This window comes from Python bivittatus, unplaced genomic scaffold, assembly GCF_059951505.1.
Source record: "Python bivittatus isolate LINGU-HERP-01145 unplaced genomic scaffold, Pbiv_v1 ctg000400_np1212, whole genome shotgun sequence".
Taxonomy (NCBI): Eukaryota; Metazoa; Chordata; class Lepidosauria; order Squamata; family Pythonidae; genus Python; species Python bivittatus.
The window spans coordinates 3628534-3652361 of NW_028277073.1; the positions used below are offsets into that span (position 1 = coordinate 3628534).

The 23828-nt window shown below is 40.4% G+C and overlaps 1 protein-coding gene across 4 annotated transcripts in view; it reads left to right on the forward strand.

The window, feature by feature from the left end:
• The window catches only part of MYPN (myopalladin), an 84572-nt gene that overhangs the window by 48715 nt on the left and 12029 nt on the right, over nucleotides 1–23828 (forward strand). For 2 of the 4 annotated variants that reach the window (XM_025163350.2, XM_025163349.2), the window contains exons 6-13: nucleotides 1253–1324; nucleotides 2028–2169; nucleotides 4322–4345; nucleotides 7360–7476; nucleotides 10532–10895; nucleotides 12035–12646; nucleotides 15173–15317; nucleotides 22229–22321. In XM_025163350.2, the coding sequence (XP_025019118.2) occupies nucleotides 1253–1324; nucleotides 2028–2169; nucleotides 4322–4345; nucleotides 7360–7476; nucleotides 10532–10895; nucleotides 12035–12646; nucleotides 15173–15317; nucleotides 22229–22321 (1569 nt within the window). The remainder of the gene's footprint in view (nucleotides 1–1252; nucleotides 1325–2027; nucleotides 2170–4321; nucleotides 4346–7359; nucleotides 7477–10531; nucleotides 10896–12034; nucleotides 12647–15172; nucleotides 15318–22228; nucleotides 22322–23828) is intronic. The other 2 variants (XM_025163351.2, XM_007423143.3) reach the window with 2 other exon arrangements.

Genomic DNA, 23828 nt, shown 5'->3' on the forward strand with positions numbered 1-23828 from the left:
AATGGCTATAAGATTTGCCCTTTTACCTGGCTTCCTTGTGAGTCAAGTTCCAGAAACCTTCTCTGCCATTTGGACTCACCCAGCTGTTCGGGGTCGTATCCTTTGGATGCTCTAAAGCAAAGGAAAGCTGAAGTAAAATCATAAGTACAGTCAAGATCATGTGATTTTCCAGTTAGCAACTGCATCACTTAGCGACCATGTTACCAGTCCCAATTGTAGTCACTAAATGAGGACTACCTGTAAAGTAGATTTGAACCAGGATTCCTTCAACCCTCTTCCCCAGTAAACTCCCTATGGAGTGCAACATGATTAATAGCACTCAGGAACACAACTAACACTGGGGAAATATGAGAATCTAATCAAGGGGCAATTACAGCATTGACCACAGGATATGGATGCCCACAGTGCGATATAAGCTCAACCTATTAACAGGTGGAGCTTTATTGGACCATCATGGATGCTATCTTTACTCTCTTGACAATACCCCACAGGCATCCTTGGACAATTAAGAGACCGGTCATATCACATTTATCTGTTTGATTGGCTGTTTGGAACCATGGACCTTTATACTGGAATAAATCTGACAAGTAGCCATTACAGACAAAAACCAATGGTGACTGTGAGAGGTCATTTTGGGTATAAACTCCTGAGTTGGGATCTTCCCTTCCTGTTCATTTATGGATGACAAGGAGTCTTTTCATGTACTGGTGCTGCTTTGACATGTTGGTCTTGTCTGATCTTATTGTCCATATTTAGAATTTTTGAAAATTATTTACATTTTTATACTTACAAGAATTAATAATAGTAGTAATAGTATTTTAAAATTATTTTAGTGAATAGCACTCCAATTTGGGATTGTTTTTAATAATGAAACAGTGGGATAGAAATTTTTATAAATAACAAACAATATAAAACCATTATTTCTGTAAATAATAAATGGTTCACACTTCAGCTTCTCTAAAGGTTCCATGTTAAATTGTAGGGCAATATGTAGCCAAGGGTTTGAGCAAGATGTTCTCCAAGGTCCCTCCTGACCTTTACCTTCAATGATGCTGTGAAAATTCCCACAAGGTTAGATTCCATATGGCTTGACTTCAATCTCCTGCTTATTTATTTTTTCCTGCAAAGTCTATATAGTTTTGCTTTTGAATTTTTTTTTCATACAGTTCTCTCCATTCATCATCTTCTGTGGAAGCAAAAATGTTATGTCAACATCATATGCCTGATGTTTGTTTCTTTGTTTAACTACTAGAATCAGAGCCCCACTAATTATTTGCAAGGACTGGATGGAAGACCCCTAATAGCTGCTCCTGTGTTCACCAAGGTGACTTGCTTGAATGAGTTCTTTTCATAAAGGGAAACAAGTAGATGTGATAATCGAATTCTCAGGCAATTTGTCCAATCATAAAATATCTCTCAAAAGATCAGAGATTATATTATCATCATTAGTGTCCTCAAGTTGCTTCTTTAGAATGAATCAGTACACTTTTAAGCACACATCTGAAAATATTAGATATTTCTGCTGTACAAATTAAAAAAGTTCTCCAGATGGCCACCTCCCATCTTTTAATAGCAATGTCTGCTAAGATAAAATTGATATTATATTCCAACTCATTTGGACAGCACCAGATTAGGGAAAGATGTTCTAGCACATATTGTAGTTTAAAACTGCTTTCTTGCTGTCCTACAGAGAACTTTCCATAGACAGCTTTAGTGGGTAGTAGCATATTGCCATCCTTGGCTGATGTAGAAAGCTAAGCAGGGTCTGCTCTGGCCAGTACTTGGATGGAACCATGTTTGAAATCTTGGGCTGTAAATTAGAGTAGGAAATTGAACAACATGCCCCCATTCTTGCCAAAAACAATGGCAAATCACTTTTGTATCATGACAAGAAAATTGCATGGATGTATCCATTAAGGGACCAGAGGCAAGTTCAGCTCAAAGCTGACTTCGCTTTATTCACACACAATTACCTATGTATTAATCTTAAAAATGTTAAAATAACATAATGTCTGTTTTTGTTTTAGATGCTACAGAACATATCCGCCTCTGAGGGTCAGCTGGTAGTGTTTGAATGTCGAGTGAAAGGAGCTCCTTCTCCAAAAGTGGAATGGTACAGAGAAGGGACATTGATAGAAGACTCCCCAGACTTCAGAATATTACAGAAAAGTATGCTTTTCAGCTTTTATGGACTGCTGTGGCACTGAAGTGATTTTTTGCTGCATGTGACATGCAAAGGCTTCTAAATAAACCTTGTGAAAGTAGCATTTCTAAGCTACCATTCTTCCCCACAATCCGGAAACTGCTATAGGATTGCTATTGTTCTCAAGCACATGAGAAGCACTTCTCATGTAATCTTCTGATACCTCAGTCCTGCAAGACGTGTCAATATTGCCTCCATGTTACAAGTCAAAGTGATAAAACAGGGAGAAAAATGATTCGAAGCCACCATATCTGGTTGTACCATGTGGACAATGCAACGGCTTGCAAAAACTGATGCAGCAGAGAGAACTTAATTTTTAAACTTAGTTCACTTCTCCAAGACTCTATACAGTCGAGCATAGACATTCATGCACAAGATTTTGTGCAGAACAGCCAATAACTTTGTGGTGCATCTGTAATTTTCTGCATTGTTATCCTTCTGCCCACCTTAAATAGACATAGGGTAAAACACAGGGTAAACTTTACCTCTAAATCCTGAAGCTAGTTCAGGACTGGGTTTCACCAATAGAGAAAAAAAAGGAATTAAAATATCATGGATGTAACTTCCATATGTATACTCTGGCCTATCAAGGTAAGGATGGTCAGACAGGTGTTCAAAGTTAACAGTTAGCAATTACAGCAGTGTACTGTACTATACAATGTCTCATTGTACAGAGTACAACAGTACAATGTACAAGAAGGCATAATCCTACACCACTCCAAGTTCATACAAACCAAAGTTGTTACTAATAACTAAAATTCAGAGAGCACAGTCTAAACCTGTCTGGAGATGAATTTTCTAAAGAGGCTTTTTTTAAAGTTCAGGACAAAACATTTGCCACAGTATGTACATCAGTAGTGTCTGCAGAGTATGGTAAAAAAAATCAAGCTGGCAGCTATGATGGTACAATCAAAGTTCTTCCTGAGTTTTATGTGCATTGCACATAAAAAACAGGCAGGGCTTTGATTGCACTGTTATGGCCACCATCTTGAATTTTTTACCATACCCTGTCAACACCCCTGATACACATTCTTTGATTTGAAGCTATTATATCTGGTTGTACCATGTGGACAATGCAACGGCTTGCAAAAACTGATGCAATAGAGAGAACTTAGTTTTGAAACTTAGTTCATTTCTCCAAGACTATACACAGTCCAGCATAGACATTCATGTGCAAGTTTCTGTGCAGAACAGCCAATCACTTTGTGGTGTGTCGGTAATTTTATGCATTGTTATCCTTCTGCCCACCTTAAATAGGCATAGGGTAAAACATAAAACATCTTTATTCTGCTGTGTCCCTATGATATTGCCTTCTTTTTATCCCCAACCTATGAGGAAGACAGGCTGAAGTCCTCCTCAACTTTACTGGTATCTCAACCCAATCCAAAGACGAGTTCAAGATGTGTAAAATCTTCAGTTTGTCAGCCGTGACCTTAAGGGAAATCAAGCAATGGCAGCAAGCTGTAACAGAGACAATAAAGGCAGGACAGAGATTAGCAATGGGGCAGCAAATTTCCTGCCACTATCATTGTCTTCTGTCTCAAGGAACAGCAGAGAGCACTTCGACTCAGCAGTGGGGAAAGGCCCATGAAACATATAGTGATTCCAGCATTGTGTTGCATTCAGGAAGGTCCTTAAATGCAGAAGATTCCCAGGCTGGGCTTGAGCACAACTGGCATCAGTCAGCCAATTATCAACTCTGAGTAGGACTAGTTCATGCCAGATGCTCCCACACCAAGCTCTGTGCTCCTTTCTCTGGCTTCTTCAAAGACCACGGCATTCTTATGGGTTGGATGGTTGCAGTGGGAGGACTTTGCGGCAGAGTCAGGAGCAATAGGACCTGGTCCTGCTTCTCCACTGTGCTGGGGCCTGGCTTTCTGGCTGTCCTCCTCCTCCTGCTCCTCCTCCTCCTCCTCCTCAGGATGAGTCAGAGATTAGAATCAGGACCAGAAGTAACTGCACCACTCCAATAGTTCTATCTACTGTGTTTAAAGAAGCTTAACTGATACGAATTAGCCCAGCTTTCTATATTTTTGTATAAGACTGTGGAAAAACATGATGTGTGTTAAAATAAATACAGCATTAAGTAATGTTTATTTTTCTTTCTTTCTTTTTTAGAACCTCGCTCCATGGCTGAGCCTGGTAGGTATATTTATCCTAATGTACCTGCTTACTAAATTACACCACTCTTACAGAATTGTTTCTGTGATTAAAAACAAAAAAGCAGATTTTTTTAAAAAAATGTATTATTGCAGTTCCTGCTTCACACAGAAAGCACACAGAGGTATCCTACCCGATATGACACATAAACATAAAGCAAAGAAATTATGTTGTTACAGGGAGGCTGTATTAGAGAGGCTGTGTGACTGAAGTCCTGCCCCAACCTCGCAGGACTTCAGTCACACAGTCGCAGTAGTCATCTTGACTGTTTTGACCCTACCTGCAGACACCCCTGGCCATGAGCATCTTTCATAACATGAGGCTAAATTATTTATTAATATATTGACTTCAGGAAGAAGACTGCCACTGGAAGGAGGAGACAAGGCGATTTCCTCTGAATTGTATCTTGACTATAGCAGATGAGTGTTGTGAATTGTGAAATATTCCATTCAACTTCATCTGCAAAAAGCAAGAAGTCCCACTACTTCTAACACAGTAACATGATAGCAGCAGAATTCCCTACATACCTATTCTGAAAAAGTCCCACTGATTTTAATAGGACTTACTTCCAGGTCACTCTAAATAAATTCTAAGTCAAGAGTATATAGCATTATGCCTCTACCACTAATCAGCCCCACTTAATTAAAAGGAGCCTATTCTCTGTGAGGTAGGAATAACATTAGCACTGAAAGCTTGGAAAAACCACTAACACTGACCCTGAAGATGTTCAAGGGTTGGAACTGTAGCTTCCATTCTCTTCTAGATGGTCCTTATTTCAGATCTGGGACTTCTTCTTTTTCCCAGCCTTGATGTGAATGAAACAGGCCTTATTCAGTCCCTTACTTTCTTGGAAGCCAAATGTACACCAGGAGATATTGGACTGCACTATATTTATCCAGCTTGCCAGTCGAGGTGTATTGTCACCCCTCAGCCCGTGCCAGTTTTTCTCTCTTAACCCTCAGTGCTCCACATTGCTCTCACTCATGAACTATGAGAGAACCACTTCAGGCATTCTAGCTCTGAAACTGGAGAAGGCCATGTCAAGCATTTCCCCCTCCAAGAGGGAATCCTGACTGCAACTACTTTTTCAGTGACTTCAGGACCAAAATAGAGGATCTGAGTCAGTGCTAAATGAAAGGGCACAAGGACCTCATCCAGGGGCCATGAAGTAGTGATGCCATGATTGGGGGGCACTTTGTGTGTCCTGCAAACAGCCTCAGAGAAACAAAAGCACATGTGTCTGTATCTTTGGTGAGAGAGCTCTTCATTAGCCTGGCATGAACAGCCAGCTTCTCACTAGCTGATGGCCTGCCACTTGCCAGAATATTGAGAGGACACATCCTTAGAGTATCAATTTCCCTTTCCCTCTAAAGTGCATGGATTGTGCTCTCCCTAAGCAGTTGAGCAGATCTGGTTCCTGTGGAATTCAAGACCACTTAGTGGCAGGGGGGTCTGTAGTGTGTGATCACAAAAGTCCAGATGGTAGCCACAATGGTGCAATCAAAACTTCTCCCATTTTAAGTGCATCCTCGGGGCCACCATTTGGACTTTTTTGGCCACACCCAGTGGACACCCCATTTAGCTGGGCACCCACATAGCAGTCATCCTCTTTGACAGCTGCCTAAAACTCAAAGTGGTTCTTTTCTCTGCAAAATTCTCACCAAGTTCTCTTGAGCCAAATCTACTGAAGTGAAAGGGATAGGGTTACAAGAATTCCAGCAACTGAATTATTTTCAGTTTGGACCCAATATCTCCCAGTGGACATGAGGTAGGAGAATTTTTTGTTTCTCACAGCTTTCCTATGAAGTGGAGAAAGGGTGATAACGGGGAGTCTTTCCTGATGTTGACTGGTGGTCTCCAGAACCATCATCACTTGGGGAATTGACTTTTACAATAACTTTAGATATTTCCAGGGCTACAACTCTGGTTCACTGTTGGATGGCAGCAATGAGACACCCAGAAATCGTTAATTTTGTTAGTAGCTAAGAATCCTCCAGATTTTTGCAACCCAGAGCTGATAACCTTCATATTATCATACCAAGAAAGAGAGGCTGGATTTTTTTGTGTATGTCTTTAATCCCATAGTTTTTTAAACTTCAAACCCTAGTTTATCGTCAGAATAGTTAGGGAAATTATGCAAGGAAAAAAGAATCAGCTATTCTGCCATCCTGTAAGTAATTCCCGAGACTGTACCCCAGTGAAGGATAGAAATCAGCAAAGAGATCACTAAAAGTTAGGAGAAAAAAATGGTGTTGTCCTTGTCAGAGTCATCCTTAACAGATTTTGAGTGCCATGAAACAGCAACAAGCTCTTTTATAGTACATTTAATCATATATTTATTCAGGGAGACAGACTTGTGGTACTTTATTTATTTGATTGCTTTACCATCTTTATTTTTTACAACTCAAGGTGGGATGCCTAATGTTCCCTCCCTTCTATTTTCCCCACAACAATAAGTGAGTTGGGCTGAGAGGCAGTGACTGCCCCAAAGTCACCCAGATGGCTTCATGCCTAAGACAGGACTTGAACTCATCATTCCTGGTTCCTAATCTAGCACATTAACCACTGCACCAAAGTGCCTCTTTATGTCTCAGATGTCAAATAATCTTGCCAGCTGGATTCTATGCATTTTAGACAGCCAGTGTGATGTTGTGGTGAAAGTGTTGGACTAGGCGTGGGGAGACCCAAGTTCTGGTGCCCCCTCAGCCATGGAAGCTCACTGGGTGCCTTTGGGGCAGTCACTCTCTTTCAACCCAACCTACCTCACAGGATTGGTATAGGGAAAAATACAAGGAGGTAGACTGCCTTGAGCTTCTGTACAAAAGGTTAGACCTGTTGGAATGCAATTCCCATCATTCTCAACACATTGGCTAGAAATTGTGGCGTGACCTATCTGGAGATCACTAGGTCTGAGAAGATTGTGCTACATTATGGTTAATTTAAGCATAATTTCATACTTCATGAAAAAGTGCTAACTTTCTTACAATGGTTTTCAGAGGAGATCTGCACTTTGGTCATCGCTGAAGTATTTTCAGAAGATTCTGGAAGTTTTACATGCACGGCAAGCAATAAATATGGGACAGTCTCCAGTGCAGCTCATCTAATTGTAAAAGGTAAGGCTTTATTTTAACCAACATAATCAGGGACGTGTTCAGTTTTATTATGTTTTTATCATTGCATTATTTTATTTTAATGGTTTTTAAAGCAGATGTACACTGTCTTGTTGTATTTTCTCTTCCTTTCTGTATGGTGGGCTCCAGTCAATGTTGATGGTTGGGGAGAGGTTGAGACGGAACACCCTGGTTTGCAGGTGCTTCATTTTAAATAGTCCATCATTAATAATTCAAAATCATTTAATATTTACAAGGAGCTCCTGGCTGAGCTCATCCGTCAACATGGGGTCAGGTACAAGCAATATGTCGATAGCACTAAGCTGTATATCTCAACCTTGGTTGACCAGGTGGTACTGCCAAGATCTCATCCCATTACCTGCAAGTTGTTGGGGTCTGGATAGAGAGAAATAGGCCGAGTGGGTACAAGTTCATGGTTCTTTCTTTGCTGGGGTTTTTTTCATCTTCAGTTCTGAATGGGATTGCACTTCACCAGACAGAACTGGAGTGCAATTTGGGGTTCTTCCAGGAGTCACAGTTCCTGCTCAAAAAGCCAATAGCAGCTGTGGGCAGGAAGGCCTTTTACAAATTTGTCTAGAATACCAATTGCACCCTTTCCTGGACCAGGAGCCCCTTCTTACAGTCACTCACACCTCAGTCACCTCACAAGTAGACTATTGCAGAGTGTTCTATGGGGCTGCCCTTGAAGACCACTGGGAGCTACAGCTGGTCCAGAATGCAGGGGCATGAGCAGTAATGGGCATGTCTTGGTACGCCCACATAATTCTTTTGATATGCCAGCCACACTCTTTACTTGTGGGTGCAACTTAAAATGCTGGTCTCCTTGTTTCTGCCCATCCTGTAAAGTCTGACACAGTGGGCTCACTTAGAGTCCCATCTCTTCAGTGATGCTTTCTCATGGGGCCCAGGAAGCGGGACTTCTCTGTCATGGCATCTGTCCCCTGGAACAACATCCCCACAGATGTTCAAACAGCCCTAATATCCTTTAAACAGGCCTTGAAGACCTGGCTTTTCCCTTAGACCCTGGGTTGGGATGCATGTCAACCTGGACTAAGCTGTTTTGGGTTTGTTCATGGTATATGTCTGTTCCCTGTTATGATTTAATGTACTCTGGCTTTGTTTTTTATTTGTGTGGTGGCCAGCATCACCACTGATTTGGGAAGCTTCAGAAATATAAATTATAAATAAATAAGTTTTCATTGTCTTGTTTCATTGTTTTATTATATTTTAATAATTTTAAATATAGATTTATAGTGCCTAGGAAGGGTTTACTCAAAAAGGAAGGAAGGAAGGAAGGAAGGAAGGAAGGAAGGAAGGAAGGAAGGAAGGAAGGAAGGAAGGAAGGAAGGAAGGAAGGAAGGAAGGAAGGAAGGAAGTTCTAGATTTCAGTAGAGCTTTTGTCAGCTGAATGTGACCCTCTGATTATTTATTTTTGTCATTTTGGTTCATTCTGACTAGAACAGATATTTATGATAATATTTTGTGATTTTAACTTTGGATTGTTTTATCTGATGAATACTGTGGATACTGGAAGTTTTATTACAAATTGCTAATTTTAATCCGCCAAGAGTTAATTGATTGCAATGGCCCAAAATCAAGTAAATAAATAAATATTCAGATAAGAACATTTACTTCAGTGAAAGTTCAAAATTTAGCTCAGATGAAGTTTACAATTTAGACTGTCTAAAAATGGAGATTACAGATTGACTCTTGAGTTCTCACTTCACACTAAGCCATTCTTTATTAAACCATGTTTACATGTTGTGCTAAGCTACAAAACCATACTTTACAAATCATAAATTCTAGAGCTAAAATAAACTAAATCAACACCAAACACACCACACTGTGGCTTAGTGTGAATCAAGTTACTGAGTATTTAGTATGTGTTGCAAATATCAGATCATCCCTGCATTCTGGGATACAGAAACAGAGCCTCCCTCTCTGCCCTTCCAATTTCGCAAAAGGTTGACCACAACTCAGATTTTTATAAAGGTGGTGGAGCTGTGGAGACTCTTTTGCAAAAAGAGGCTTGTGAGAAGAGGGAAGAATGGTTGATCCCAAAACTGCAGCAGCAAGAAACAAAAGAAAATAGGTCAGCACTAAACTGATTGATTAAAATATTTGTCATGATCCATATTTCCTTGGAGTCCTTTTGTCTTTTTTGGGTGGAGAGAGAATAAGGCCCTGCTTTAAAACTCCACCAACCCATTTTCCTATCAATTAGGGTAAACAAAATTGATTTATGTTTCCACTCTTTTCCCAGATAGCATCAACAGGATTAGGGAACTACAGAAAGATTAGGCAATTGTAGATGCTCTTAGTCTATTGTTTCCAACAGCTATGCCACTTTCTAAGGAGTCAGAATATTTCAGTTCTCACTGATTATTCCATTTGTATCCATCTTCTGATTTAATTTATATATTTGGGTCACAGATGGCACTGGAGAAAAAATGAGTGGAGGGAAGAAATGCTCCCCAACCATAATCTGTCAAAACAGTAGCTCCATCAGCAGCAATTAGAGGTACCTGCTAGAGTGTTGTTCACCAATTAAAAAGTTGCAGAAGAAATCATTTATTTGTGAAAGATCCATTTGAGAAAAAAAAAGTTCATGAAAAGTGCAAATAAAGCATAGTTTAAAGTTTTTATATATGTTTAATATAAAAAACATACATTAGAGAAAGTTGCATACAAATATCTTGCATTTAGGGAAAGTTGCAATCAATCAACAGATATGGATTTTACAATGGATAATTTTTTTAAAAATATTTAAATTAACAGGCCAAATGAAAATCGACAACACCAATATGGGGTTCTTCTATATTGATCCAGGGTCGACAACACACATAAAAAGAGGCGGGGCTTCAGTCACACAGTCATAGATGTCATCTTGACTTTTTTTCCCTCCTCTGTGGATGCCCCTGTATTGATTCAATCTGTGCCCATTTTTGTTTGCAAAGTCAACCAACAATATTTATTTTCTTCTATTGCTATTGCTTTGTTTGAGTATGATAATACATGTATAATGCTTCTGTCTTAGGACCTGCGGACCAGACAAGTAATGCTGCTCTTCATACCATAAGTTCTATCAGTTTAGTGGCTTCTGAACCTTCAGTATCTGCCCCTTCACTTTCATTGATAGATAACCCTCCAAAACCTAAATTGGAAGGCGTCCTGGTAAACCACAATGAGCCCCGATCAAGTTCCAAGATAGGCCTTCGTGTGCACTTTAAGCTACCTGAAGATGATAAGGGAAGTGAAACGTCATCAGAAGATGGAAGCAGACTTAAAAATCAAGCCAGACCAAACAGTTTTCCAAATAAAATCAATGGACAGGCTTTTAAACTTCAGGAGCCCACTTCACCATCCAAAGAGCCACCACCTGTACTGGCTAAACCTAAATTGTGAGTAAGAAGTAAGAAAGTATTGGTTGGCAAATATTTAGAGCTGTCAGGAAGAACATTCCAGTATAAATTCAATTTATCTATTCTTACTTCATACAAAAAAAATACAGCATTGGAGTCCTGGGATAAGGAGGACCAGATTATTGTTCTTTGTCTCCTAACTTCTTCAATCTCTTTGTACATTTGCAGCCAATAAGAACAAAGAGTAATAGAGAAGTTACTTGTGAGTAAATACTCCAGCCTGTTATGTCAAGCATCAGGCTTGCAGGAAGTGAAATGTGTTAAGTCAATCTGGAGATCTAACATTATTTTGCTGTAGAACAATATTAGATCTCCAGATTCTTTGGTAATACCTGAAGAACTACCTACAAAAGAAAACCTAGGATGCTTCTGGTGAAGTTTTATTGTGACTGCCTCCAGAGGGGTCTACAGAGGGCAGGGGAGACAAAAGTCAAGTGAGTGGTTGTGACTGCATGATCAAAGTCCCACTTTTTTGACAAGTGTCACCTGCAACGCACATAAAGAAGATGGGCTTTGATAACGCAGTCACGGCTGCCGCCTTGACTTTTTTGACCCCCCAAGGATGTCCCTGCCTGCCTCATTCACAAAATGTTGTTGTGAGTTCAGATTATGATGTCTTCCACTTGCGACCTTCCTATGTTCTTCCATTGTCTTTTCCACATTTTCTTCTTACCGTTGAAATTCTATGAAGGGGCAGAAGGAAAGATGGAACAGTTGTACCATGGCTTTGGTTAATAGACTTGGAAGTTTCTGGCTGGAAAAAAACATGAGAAGTATTTCATATGGAGGAATTGCTAAGGTTCAAGTAACATGGTGGGGAAATAATCTGCTTGTAATATGCAGGATCCCAGTTTGGATCCAACTGAACAATGGAGGGTTCTTTGTGCTGATGGGACTACATGACTACATGGGTCTTGCCCAGTTCACCGTCTGGGATACAAATTCAGTTTTGTATGTTGCACGTTCTCCCAGTTCTTACTTGCTCTAAAAAGACTTTGAAAATGCAAGTAGAAATATATAATTTTGATTTTGTTTCAGAAGTAGTACGTACAGCCTGTTCAGTGCTTTCCAAGCAGCCTGTAATATAGATTGCATTCATGTTTATCTTTTGTATGCAGGGATCCCACCCAGTTAAAACAACTACACAACCAGGTCTTGTTTGAGCAGCAGCAAATCCAGCAACCTTCTCCCTCAGCTCCACCAGAGTCATTATTCAATATTAGCCCAGGAAAATCTACTGCTTTGCCCATTCAGCAGCAGCACCAGAAGCAACCTTCATCAGCGACATACAAGCAGAACAAGGTTCCTTCTACACAGACATTCACATACACCCGACCTAAACAGTTCCTGGCATCTCAAAACACCTCAGCGGCCAGTAGCCTTTCTAGCTCCCCTATGTCTTCATTCAGCAACGTACCTCAAGGAACCCAGAAAACAATTAAGAAGGAAAAACTCTTAGTATCTCCTCCACCAACCCAGTCCAAATCTCCAGGAGGGTTGACAAACCAAACGGAGCAGCCTCTTCCAAGTCCCAGAGAACATGTGTTGCCACCACTTCTGCTCTCTGTGTCTAGCATGAGCCAGTTCCAGCCCCAAAATGTGCTTCCTACACCTCTCTCTCCTACTGGGCGGATTCAGAACCCGGTAGCTTTCCTGAGTGCTGTTCTACCTGCCCTTCCTTCTACACCCCCAACAAATGCCATGGGCCTACCTAAATGTGCACCTGCTATGTAAGTAATTCAAACATTGAATGATCAGATCAGTAAAAATATACTGATCTGGATATCTGTTAATTCAACAAGTTAAAGTAGCCTTCCTTTACTCCTTCTCCTCCTTCTCCTTCTCCTTCTCCTTCTCCTCCTCCTCTCAGATTATTATTTTACTTATTATAGAAAATATCCTATTATTTTTGGCTTATCTCTGGGTCATCTATGCTTTTTTTGTTCCCTGAAATTGGCTTGACTGAGGAGAGGATATTATATTCTAAAATGTGCTGTTGCAACAATGCAATTTCATTATGTAATTACTTAGAAGTAAAGCTACAGATGAGAAGAGGTAATTCTTTCCTACTGATTTCATTGGTCCTTTCAAATGCTCTGGTCTGCACAGTTTTGGATCATTTGGAGAATCATTTGGAGATATTGGATTTCCAAGGGCTGTGTTGCAGAACTCAGTGTTTTTGCTATTACTGGTTAACATCTGTTCGAAACTGGTGGGAGACATCATCCAGAGAACCTTCCACAACATAATGCCCCACCAGATGTATTGAATTATAACTCTCATAAACCCCAGTATAGCATTACCATTAACTGAGTTGGCTGGAGATTGCAGGAAATATATAAGCCACTTCTGGAGGGCAGCAGGCTGGGAAAAAACTAACTCAGAAGTTTAAGTTTTGAGGACATTGATACATTCCATCTCATTTACTTTGATCTGGTTTGACCATCACTCTAAGACAAAAGTAAAAGCACAATTATATTATGTGCAAAATAGCCAGAAGCTATCCTCTGGGTCCTTAATGAATGTTCAGAAACAGTGACAATGTGACTGTCTACAATGTATGATTGAATAAAAAAAGTAGGATATAAATCAAACAAATAAATAAAAGTGAATCAATAAAAGTTGGAGGGGAAGCTAGGGTGAAACCTATGATCTCTGGAATACTTAATTATGAACCCTGATGTATCAATGACTATAAATTCATACAAAAACTTAATGGCATGGTTGTTACTCTGTTCAAGCAGTTTCTCAGGCATCCTGCTGTCTTGCCATGAACTTTAGAGCAACTTCTGTTAACATCAACTCTTATCAGCTTGCCATTGTCCTCATTCTTGGAAAACCATTGGGTTGATTCTTGCCTTTATAATTTTCAGATTTTAATCTTATAATGCTTTTTTACTTCAGTATTACCTTATTTGAACAGATTTGATTTTGTAAAATCTATTTTTTAAAATGTACAGTTTCCTTCCAGGGATTTTCCAGCTGAAAAACTGGGATATAACAATATCCAATCACCATTGTCATCCTCATCAGTTGGGATATTCACAGGGAGGTCAGCAGTGTCAAAATGGCAGGGGTGATAGGGTGATTGAAGCTCCACCCCCTTGGGGGCTTAAATAAATAATAAATAAATTCCTAGCACGGGTTGCTTGCACATAAAAAGAGACAAGGCTTTGATTGCCCCTCTGGTGCCTGTCATTGACTCCCCAAATGTTCATCATCATCTCCTCCATCAAGGGGCTGAAAAAATATAAAAGATTCCAGCCACGTCCATGCATAATAGTTAACCTCTTTCTTTGTAATTGGAAAAAGCCCAGGATCAAAATGTGTGTGTTCAGACAGCAAGGGCTGGCTAAAAGCAACACGGTAAAATGACCTCTAAATATACCATCCAGTTATTTAGTAAAGACGTTGAATTCATGTACCTCCTTTTTTCTCCCAGATAAGTTTAGTACCTTTGTAATTTATTCTAGAGCATTGGGTGCCCTTTGTCCCGGCCACTAAATTAGATTGAGAAATCATATGCACAGCACCTATTGCTCTGGAGATTCTCCATCCAATCATTCTGTTGGAATAATTTGTTTTTATGTATTTAAAACATATGTGGCTTTCCAAGAATTGCTGACGCCAACTCCATCAGCCCTAGCCAGCTTAGCTAGCAATGAGGAACCATAGGAACTCTACAGCCACAGTATTTAGAGGGTTCCATGTTATCTATTCCTAGTTCAATGTATTAAAAGATCGCCTTTAAAGAAATGTCTTTTAGAAGTCTGTGTTTCAAGCCCATGAGGAGGATTCCATCATACATCAACACAACTTCTCTAGTCAAAACAAAATAGCCATAAAAAAGCAATAAAAAAACAAGACTGTACTGTATAGCAATAATAATAGCAGCCAATGGCATTTGATCAAGTATCATACTGTATCGTTAGATTTTTTTTTTTTACTGTGTCTAAATTCTCTTTCTATTGTGTATTTGTATTGCTGCTGTAAATTTCTTCAGGGTTTTAAAATATGAATTTTAAAATATATGAATTCTCAGCACCAAATAGTGGAGGCATTGTTAACTTTTAAGAAAAAGCAATATGGAAAAGACAGGCCTGTAGTGGACTCAGAGATATCACAGGGCTCAGAGCCCATCTGAGATCGTGAGTCAACTTCCAGCTCTTTCAAGTCTTCTTGTTTTTGTCCCTCGGAACAGCGGGTGGATTAATTCAATACTTAAGCAGATGTTTAACTGAGTCTCACTTTCACAGGGGAAGCCATGGAACGTTGAAGAAAAATCTCAACCCTTTGCAGTCATCAACAGAGAATGTGGTGAAAGATCACAAAGCAGCGGTTGGGAAAGATCTAGAGAAACGGCTGCATTTATGGGATGATGAATCTTCACACAGCCAACAGGCAAGTCTGCAGGCTGCTATTAAAATGTGTGTGCTGTTGACATTTTCTGTCAAAACATGGGGGTATTATATCTGGAAAGGGAAACCTTTCAGGCAGCATAGCACTCAATGGGCAAAAGATGTTGATAGCATCGAATGGCCCCCTTGCTCTCTGCCACCCACTTAACAGAAAAAAAGAGGCAAAATTCTGCCCGAGATGCCTCTCCCCCCACTCCACCCCAACATTCCAAACATTGGGGTAGGATTTTATAGAGTGATCATACAAAAGGTACATGAACCCAGACCATGTTTCTTGCTTACAATCACTACATATAGGATATAATGATTTATCTAACGCATGCAGATTTGGTAAGGACTAATCATTGTTTGTGCCAGAGATGTAAACAGCATGGTTCCAATTATCTTGGAATCAGCCATTTCCCCCTCCTGATGATGGGATTTAGGTTGATTTTGAGGTGAATTTTTAATCCTAAACGATGCATACACAATCACTAACTGCTCCAGTGACTTCCAATCCAGACAATTCCCTCATACTACAATGGTGAAGGTCCTATCTCAGTGCCTGGAGGCTCTTAAATTCTGGATGGGGTTACCAGGCTCAAGCTTAATCTCACCAAGGTGGAATGGCGATGGGCTCCCCTTTGGTTACCTTCCATCTTTGGTTGTGGATGGGCTTGTGCAGTCCTGCATGGAACTGGTTTGTATGGAACTGGGGGCCCTCACAGGCTCAGGATTCCTGCTTGAAGAGAAGATGGCAGCTGTGGCTAAGAGCCCTCTGCGCAATTGCATCTGGTGCGACAGTCATGACTTTCACTTGTTTGGGAGGCCCTGCTCACATTTACTCATGTCTTAGTCACATCTTGTCTGGACTTTTACAATGCACAACTTCAGCTGATCCAGAATGCAGCAGCACAAGTAGTGATGGGACCCTCTAGGTTCTCCTCTGTAACACTTCTGCTTTGAGAGTTGCACTGCTTACTGGTTTCCTTCTGAGTGCCATTCAAGGTGTTGGTTGACACCTTTAAAACCCTACATAGCTTACCAACTGGCTATCTATGGGTCCACCTCCTCCTGATGGCTTCTCCCTACCCTGTAAGATGAGGAAGGGTGAGATCGTCCCTCCTCTTCAGGAGTGTCATCTTCAGGGAGTCTTCTCAGTAGAGCAACAAACTTCTCAGTAGAGCAACCACCACATGAATGGTTTTGCAGAAAGCCATTAAAACCTGGCTATTCCAGGAAATATTGGGGAACAGATTTTTTATGGTTTGTTGTGATTTGTAATAAGAGGAATACTCCTGTTATGGATTTCTGTGTCCTGTTGCTGTTCTGCTGGTCCAGGAGCTGCTGCTGGTTCTTGTTGCATTGATTACTATTTCCATTTTCTAATGGAAGAGTATAAGCCTCTCCGAGTCCTGTTTAGACTGGAGAGACATAAACTGTATTAAACAAATAAATAAATGCGCTTAAGACGGGGTGTGTCAACAGTGTACATCGACAAGAGATCAGACTGTACATCATTAAGTCAAGATTATTGTGATATTCAACTGATGTTAGAAGCACAAACCATTGTGCTGAGTCATATACTCAGACTAAGACCTTTCTGGCTTTTAGCAAAGTTGCTGAAGACATCATGGCATCTCCCATTAGTTTTCTTTTTAATTAACAAAAAGGAATAGTGCTAAGCTTATTCTTAGGGAGGAGATTTACAGCCAGGATTTTGCCCAGAATACCTCTAGACCAGGACCCAGAGGCATTCTGGCAAAATGAAAGCAGCACTCAGGACCCCTGTCCTTAGCAGGGTCTGCTCTTCTCTGAACTGAGGGCTGCCAGCTGTCCCTACTGCTCCTGCCAGATCAGCGCCAGAGGAAGACTGAATGTGGCATCAGGAGAGGGAATGGTGCACCTGCTCCAGTCCATCACTAATCCTGTAGATAAGATCTCGTTTATTTATTTCTGGATTTAATATATTATGGTAGGTACATGGTGTTTCAAAACAGGAATTAAGAGAGATAGACTAAAGGTGGCTTGGGAGCCCGTCCTGGGCTTCAAACTGTAGTACCAGATGTTTTCTTGGAAAGTCTACCAGCAAGGTCTCAGCCAGGGAGAGGGGAACTTAGAGCCTCAGGGTGTAAGCCCTACTAGATAGACCAGACCAGGAAATCAACTCCACAGGAAGGCTAAAACTACTTTTGTTGAGATGGACTATAATAACAGGATCTTGCAAGTCTGACTGGGCTGTACTTCTCTTCCTTCTTATGGTTCAATAAATTATGGCAGTGCCAGTCTGAGGCACTTCTGAATGTTTTCTGGATGTCCTGGACCTAAATAATGCTTTAGCCCCTTTGCCCTAGGCAACAGCTTCTGCGTATCTCCATCAAGGTCATCGTCCTTACTCTCTACACTGGGGCCCCCACAGCCATCTCAGAAGCCACTTTGACCAAACTTGCTGAAATCTGAAAGCACAGTTACCTTTCACCTTAAGGTGCAAGATAGAAGCTATGGCACATTACAGCTAAAATAGGCACTTTGCTACTTTTTAAAAAAACAAAAAAACAAAGCTCTCCCCCCGCAACTCAGCCCCATCCACCTCTGTGATCATCTCCACCCACCTGGCAGCCCTCTCCTCCAAACGTTAAGAGAGGCATTTGGCCGCCCAAAGCTTGGCTGCTTCTGGTCCTAGCAATGCCAGAGGTGGGAATCTTCCTTCATACAGGCCAGTACAGGAATCAGTGCCACTGTGTTCATTCAATATCTCGAAAATCTTATTGTTTTCTTTTATTTCTTTGAGCTTAAGTTTTTCGTAAAAACTCAGAAAGGGAAAAAAATTAGCCAGGCTTCCAGTGTGCAACGGGATAGGTCTTCGTTTTTGCATGTTTGCCCAGTGTGTAATGCTGTAATCCTAATCTAATGCTAACCCTGATGTGGCAGCCAGTTCCGTTACCAAACAACCTAGCAAACAGAGGCCAGACCCAGTTTACTGAGTAACATCCTAGATATGATGCAAAGGCATCTGTGAGGACAGGATCGAAAAAGTCAAGATGGCAACTCATATTTAAAAAAGGGTGGCGATGGCTTCAATTATACGGCCGCCATCTTGACTTTTTTGATACACACACAAACACATGGATGCCCTGGAGAGCGGACTGGCTGACTAATAAATAAATATATAAAAATCACAGACTGGAACTGCCACAGAGTGTGTAGGAGAAGGCTTTGCCTCCTCTCACGTTCTTTGTGACTTCAGTTCTGTTCATGTGTGAAAAAGACAAAGAAAAAAGAAAAGCAGAGGCAACAGCAGCCTCAGTTTCCAGCTTCCCATCTCTTCATCTGGAAACCAAACGGAAAGGTTAATTTCAGATTTCTTCTCATATCCGGGAATTCTCAGCATGGAGAGTTCCAGTGGCAATGAACAGACCTATAACATGGCATGGGCAAAAAACTGTTAAGGTGTTCCACAGTAATTACAATTGAATTATGGTTAGTATCCCAATGATATCAGGTATCCTTTTAATCTGGTTTAGCATGCTGGAGTAACACAGTTCTACTCTAGAGACTAACTTTTTCCTGTAATTATAGCTAAGGTGGCTTTGCAAGTGATTAGCATATTGGCATACAAGAGACCTCAATCGTTTAGACATTATTTTACTGAATCCAGAACTGAGCCCTCTTGCTGCAAACAGGTCCCAGGGCCAAGCAGGGCAAAACAGGCCAAATTAAATCGAGTAAATACCACATGACATATTGCAAAATAGATCTATGAATACTCTTAGGATGACTAAGGAGATGTTTTTCTCTTTGCCGAATTTGTGGAATTCCACATACCAGCATTGTCAACATTGTGATGCTTGTAAATGGCCTCACGGCCCATTATCTATGCACGTACAGGAAGAAAGGAGCCCCACATAAATGAAAGTTACCAATCCAGATCCAATAACTGTTGAGTCTCTTCTGTTGGATTGAGCTACTGAATAATTTCTAGTAAATCACAGGCCCCTGGCATATTTGAACAGATGGATGAATCATAGGTGCCAAAGTTCGTACTTGCTGAAGGAGTAAGATAAATTGCTGAGAAGATGAGAGTGAAACATCACCCGGTCTTTTGTGTTAGTGTTAAGGCTCCTTTAGAAGCATCACTCATTCTGCAGTCACTGAACAACCGGATGACAGCACAAGTTATTTATACGTTGTGTGGCTGGTTGTATAAGTTCACAAGGTTGTAATCCTATGCACACTTACTTGGGAGCCAACTCCAGTAATTAAACCCAGTGGGATTGTCTTTGGAGGACAGACGCAACAGGCTACAACCTTTATTGCCATTGTGATGGACTGATGATTATTCTCCTCATAGTTTCAAGCAAATGTCCAAAGACAATTCCACATAGTAACTTACTGTGTCCTATAGAGTCATCCAGCCATTGCTGTAGCAATATATCAACAATAAAACAGGTTTGTTTGTTTAATTCCCATAGCAATGGCTGAGTGATGCTATAAGATGCCACCAATGACTAGTTTGGAAATGGTCTACGTATCTTTTTCACCTCCTCTTCTATTACCAAGGAGCCCATCTAGGCTTACATCAGAAAGTTAAGCAGTTTCAGACCTGCCTTGTGCTTGGATGGGAAACCATCAGAATATTCCAGGATTATAGGATAGACTGGGAAACTTAAAATAATCCCAGAAAAGACAACCAACCCTTCCACGTTGCTGCCAAGAAAATTACATGGACGTTGCCATACGGTCACCAGGAGGAGAGCCTGATTCGACGGAAACCTTGGTTTTACTTTTCCTTTGCTTTATTGGGTATAGCAATGGCTACAGAAGCAACTGCAATTCTGCCAGGGAAAACTACTCCTTAAGATTAGTAAGTGTCAAGAGGAAGGTGAGCTTGCGACTTCCTTCTTGATGAATAGGCCTCGGCATTTTGCACATCATAATAGGAATTGCTGCCAACATTTAATGAGCAGTAAGAGTGTACATTAAATGGCCTGGCATATCTGGATACCGAATCCTTGCCAGCCCAAAATTGTTCAGCTAAGGAAATACAGTGGATGATATTTTTGCCCCTTGAAGGGAACGCATAAATAATATTCAAACTCTGCAATGATTTATTGTGCTTAATGTAAGGGAAGCTGTTTTAAAAATACTAGTGGGGACAGAGATACTGTCCAGATACTATCTGAGATACTATCTGAGAAACACACAGGATACAAAAAACCAAACATTGCAAATCTCAAGCAAAGTGGAATAATGATGGTGGAGGATCTTAGTTTGGGCAAAAAGAGAAGAACAAGTTATGAAGGAGGGAGTATACTGTGGTGGAATGTGAGGGTGACCTTGGAAGATGGTGGGTGGGGGAGAGATGCTGCCTAGAGAACATCAGCTAAAAGAAAAAAGTGTCTGCAATAGAGTAACGGCCAGAGAAAGAAACTGAGGAAGGACCCGCCCTAACTACTCAGGCGGTAAATAGGGAGGGCTAGAGAATTGTACTTTCAGACTTGCAAGATTCTGCTAATGTAGCCTTACAATAAAGTAGAATTAGCTCATCTAGTCATGTTTCCTATCCGGTCTACTTGGGAGGGCTGACATCAATCTTGCAAGTCTGAAAGTACAAATCTCCCACCCTTCCTATTTACCTCTGCCTGAGTAGTTAGGGCAGGTCCCTCCTAAGTTTCCTTCTCTGGCCGTTACTCTGTTGCAGGCAGCTCCCCGTTTTATCTGACTGTTCCCTCGGCAGCATCACTTCCCCCCTCCACCCCATCTTCCAAGGTCACCTTCACATTCCATCACATATACAAAGGTTGGAAGAATGGCAGTGGTGAACGGTTAGGTAGAAATTGAATAAAACACTCAACCAAGATATGCCCTATCGCTCATATTATTAATTTAAATTAAAAACACAGATAGCTAGATATTGTTTCCATTAGACTGCAATTTTTCTAATATTTTGCAATGTTAATATATTTCCGAATCTTGATTGTGAACCTATAGTGAAGGTCTTCCCCCTAGATACTTGATTCCAATTTTTAATTCCACTAAAAAAGAAAGTCTCAGGTCCGTTCTTAGTTTTCTTTGATCCATTGTAAAGAGAAGTAACTGTACTGGAAAGATCTGGGGTTTATTTTCAGTTTTCTGCAAATGTAGAGTTCCATATTCTTAAGTATGTATATATAAAAAAGTCATATGTATAAGGAAACACAATTACAGATTTTAATGCATAATTAACATTGGAAGACCTGAAGGACCAGGTTAGAGACAGATTGTCATGGAGAAAATCTATCTATATGGCCACTAAGAGTCGGCAACAACTTGATGGCACATAATTGATTTTTTTTTAAAAGCATAATTATATCATATCTACTTAATTCCAGCCCAAATATCTTAATGATTTCCCTTATTCATTATAAGTAACATATGAGAACAAACAGACCATGATTTATTTATAGTTTATTAGTTATTTACATTTATAGTTCTTGTTTTTTAAACCTCTGATAACACCTCCTCTTTAGTAATACAAAATAGCCAAAAAATAGCAGCCCACAGTTACCCACCAAGGTGTGTGTGTGTGTGTGTGTGTGCGTGTGTGTGTGCATACACCAGTTGTTCTCAACCTTGGCAAGTTTAAGATGGGTGGACTTCAACTCCCAGAATTCCCCAGCCGGCCATGCAAGTGTTGAGAAACACTGGTAGACACACACACACACACATGCGTATAAACATATATAATATGCAACCTGTAAAACATTCTATGCTATCTCAGTTATTTAAATAAATTGTACTGTCAAATCCTAAGTTTGCTTTTACTTCTGAAAGCCCCTTCTGCTCCTTCTTCATGCTTTCAATAAAATAATGCCCATAAATGTCATCATAACCTTTTCCTCATGCAATTTTCCTCATTCCTCATTCCTCTGCCAGAAAACAGCCTATGATGAAAATCTGGCTTGCAGGCTTCAGGGACCAAGCCCTCATTCCCCAGCCTTCATCCTTTCAGCTCAGGAAGTATTCCAGGTACAGCCTTCCTTTCCCACACACGTGTGTCTCATATGTACATATGTTCAATAGAATGTAAAACCTGAAATTCAACTTTTGGCCATTAAAATGACGTTGGGTATTTCTTATGTTAAAACATGCTGTGATCATGCTTGACTGTTCACGGAAGTGTTTTAAAAGCAGCCAAAGATGTTAATTACAAGAAATCAGTGCTTCAAAGCACAGGGGTTGTATAAACTACTGTATAAGGAAGGTCCAGCTTCTAAAAACCTGTTGGAACGCGGTTTTGTTTGTTTGTATGATCAATAGCTTCTTGTTCTGACCAGAGGGGTTCAAGCAGCTTATGAGTTCATTGTTGTTTATTTATAAAGATTCACAATCCATTGCATTCCAAAGTAAGTAATTTCCACATTTTATTGTGATGCATTTTCAGTTTACAGGTTTTCCATTTATAGATGAGGGCACTGAGACTAAGAATCCCCACCCTGAGACAATTCATGTTGACATTTTCTGTAGTGCAAACATTTCCTAATTCCATGGCAAAATCGATATATTACAGAAATCATTCTATGAGCATTTTAATTGCCCAGGTTTCTTGCGTGTTGCAAGGTAGCATTCTAATGTACAGCCATGTGCTGTCATGTATGTCATTCTGTTTCCATTATTCTCAAGTCTTTACAGTACTGGAACTAAAACACATAAAGTCAGGGGTGTCTAGAGGATATGACAAAAAAAAGTGAGGATGGTGCCACAATGGTGTGATCAAACCTCTGCCTGTTTTTTCTGTGCATTGCATGTGTAATATACATAAAACCCAAGTGGAGCTTTGATCACACTGCTGTGACTGCTATATTGACTTTTTTGACCATACCAAACAGACACCCCTGCATAAAGTCATAAAGAATGACTAGGCTCCAAAACTGTTGGCTAAGCGGGGATATGGAGACCAGATTTCTAAGAGATCCAGGGCAACCCTGGTTCAGACTGGCACTAGGTTTAAGGATATTGGAGGTTTATCTCAAAAGGCAATATCTATAGTAATGTTTTCAATAACTCTAATAATGTTTTACTGGTTTTGCTCAAAATTGTTACTATGGATAAATATATTTTCTGGCAGAGAGAAGCAATTTTGCTTTTCTACTTTTAAAGGCATTTTGTAACAACAATGAGAAGCAACTAACTGAGATATGAGTTTGGCCCATTTTGTAAAGTAATTTGCTGAGGCATCCTTTGTGCAAGACAAAATTAAACAAGGTGAAATCTTATAAGCCTGGAGTTTGCCTGCCAACTGGGGAGCAGCCATGGAGCAGAGCTAACCTAATAATCTTGAAAGTAACAGGACTCCCACCTAGCAGCTGTCCTCCTGGCTGTATTTTTCACAGTTGTGTCAACTTACGGGTGCTGTTCCTTTTAAAAGGCTACTTAGCAGTCAGAATAGGGAGACCTGGAAGTCAGCCTCTCCCACAGTTGTGAAGAAGGCAAACCTGGACAGCACCAGAAAGCAGAATGTAAACTTTTTCTCCAG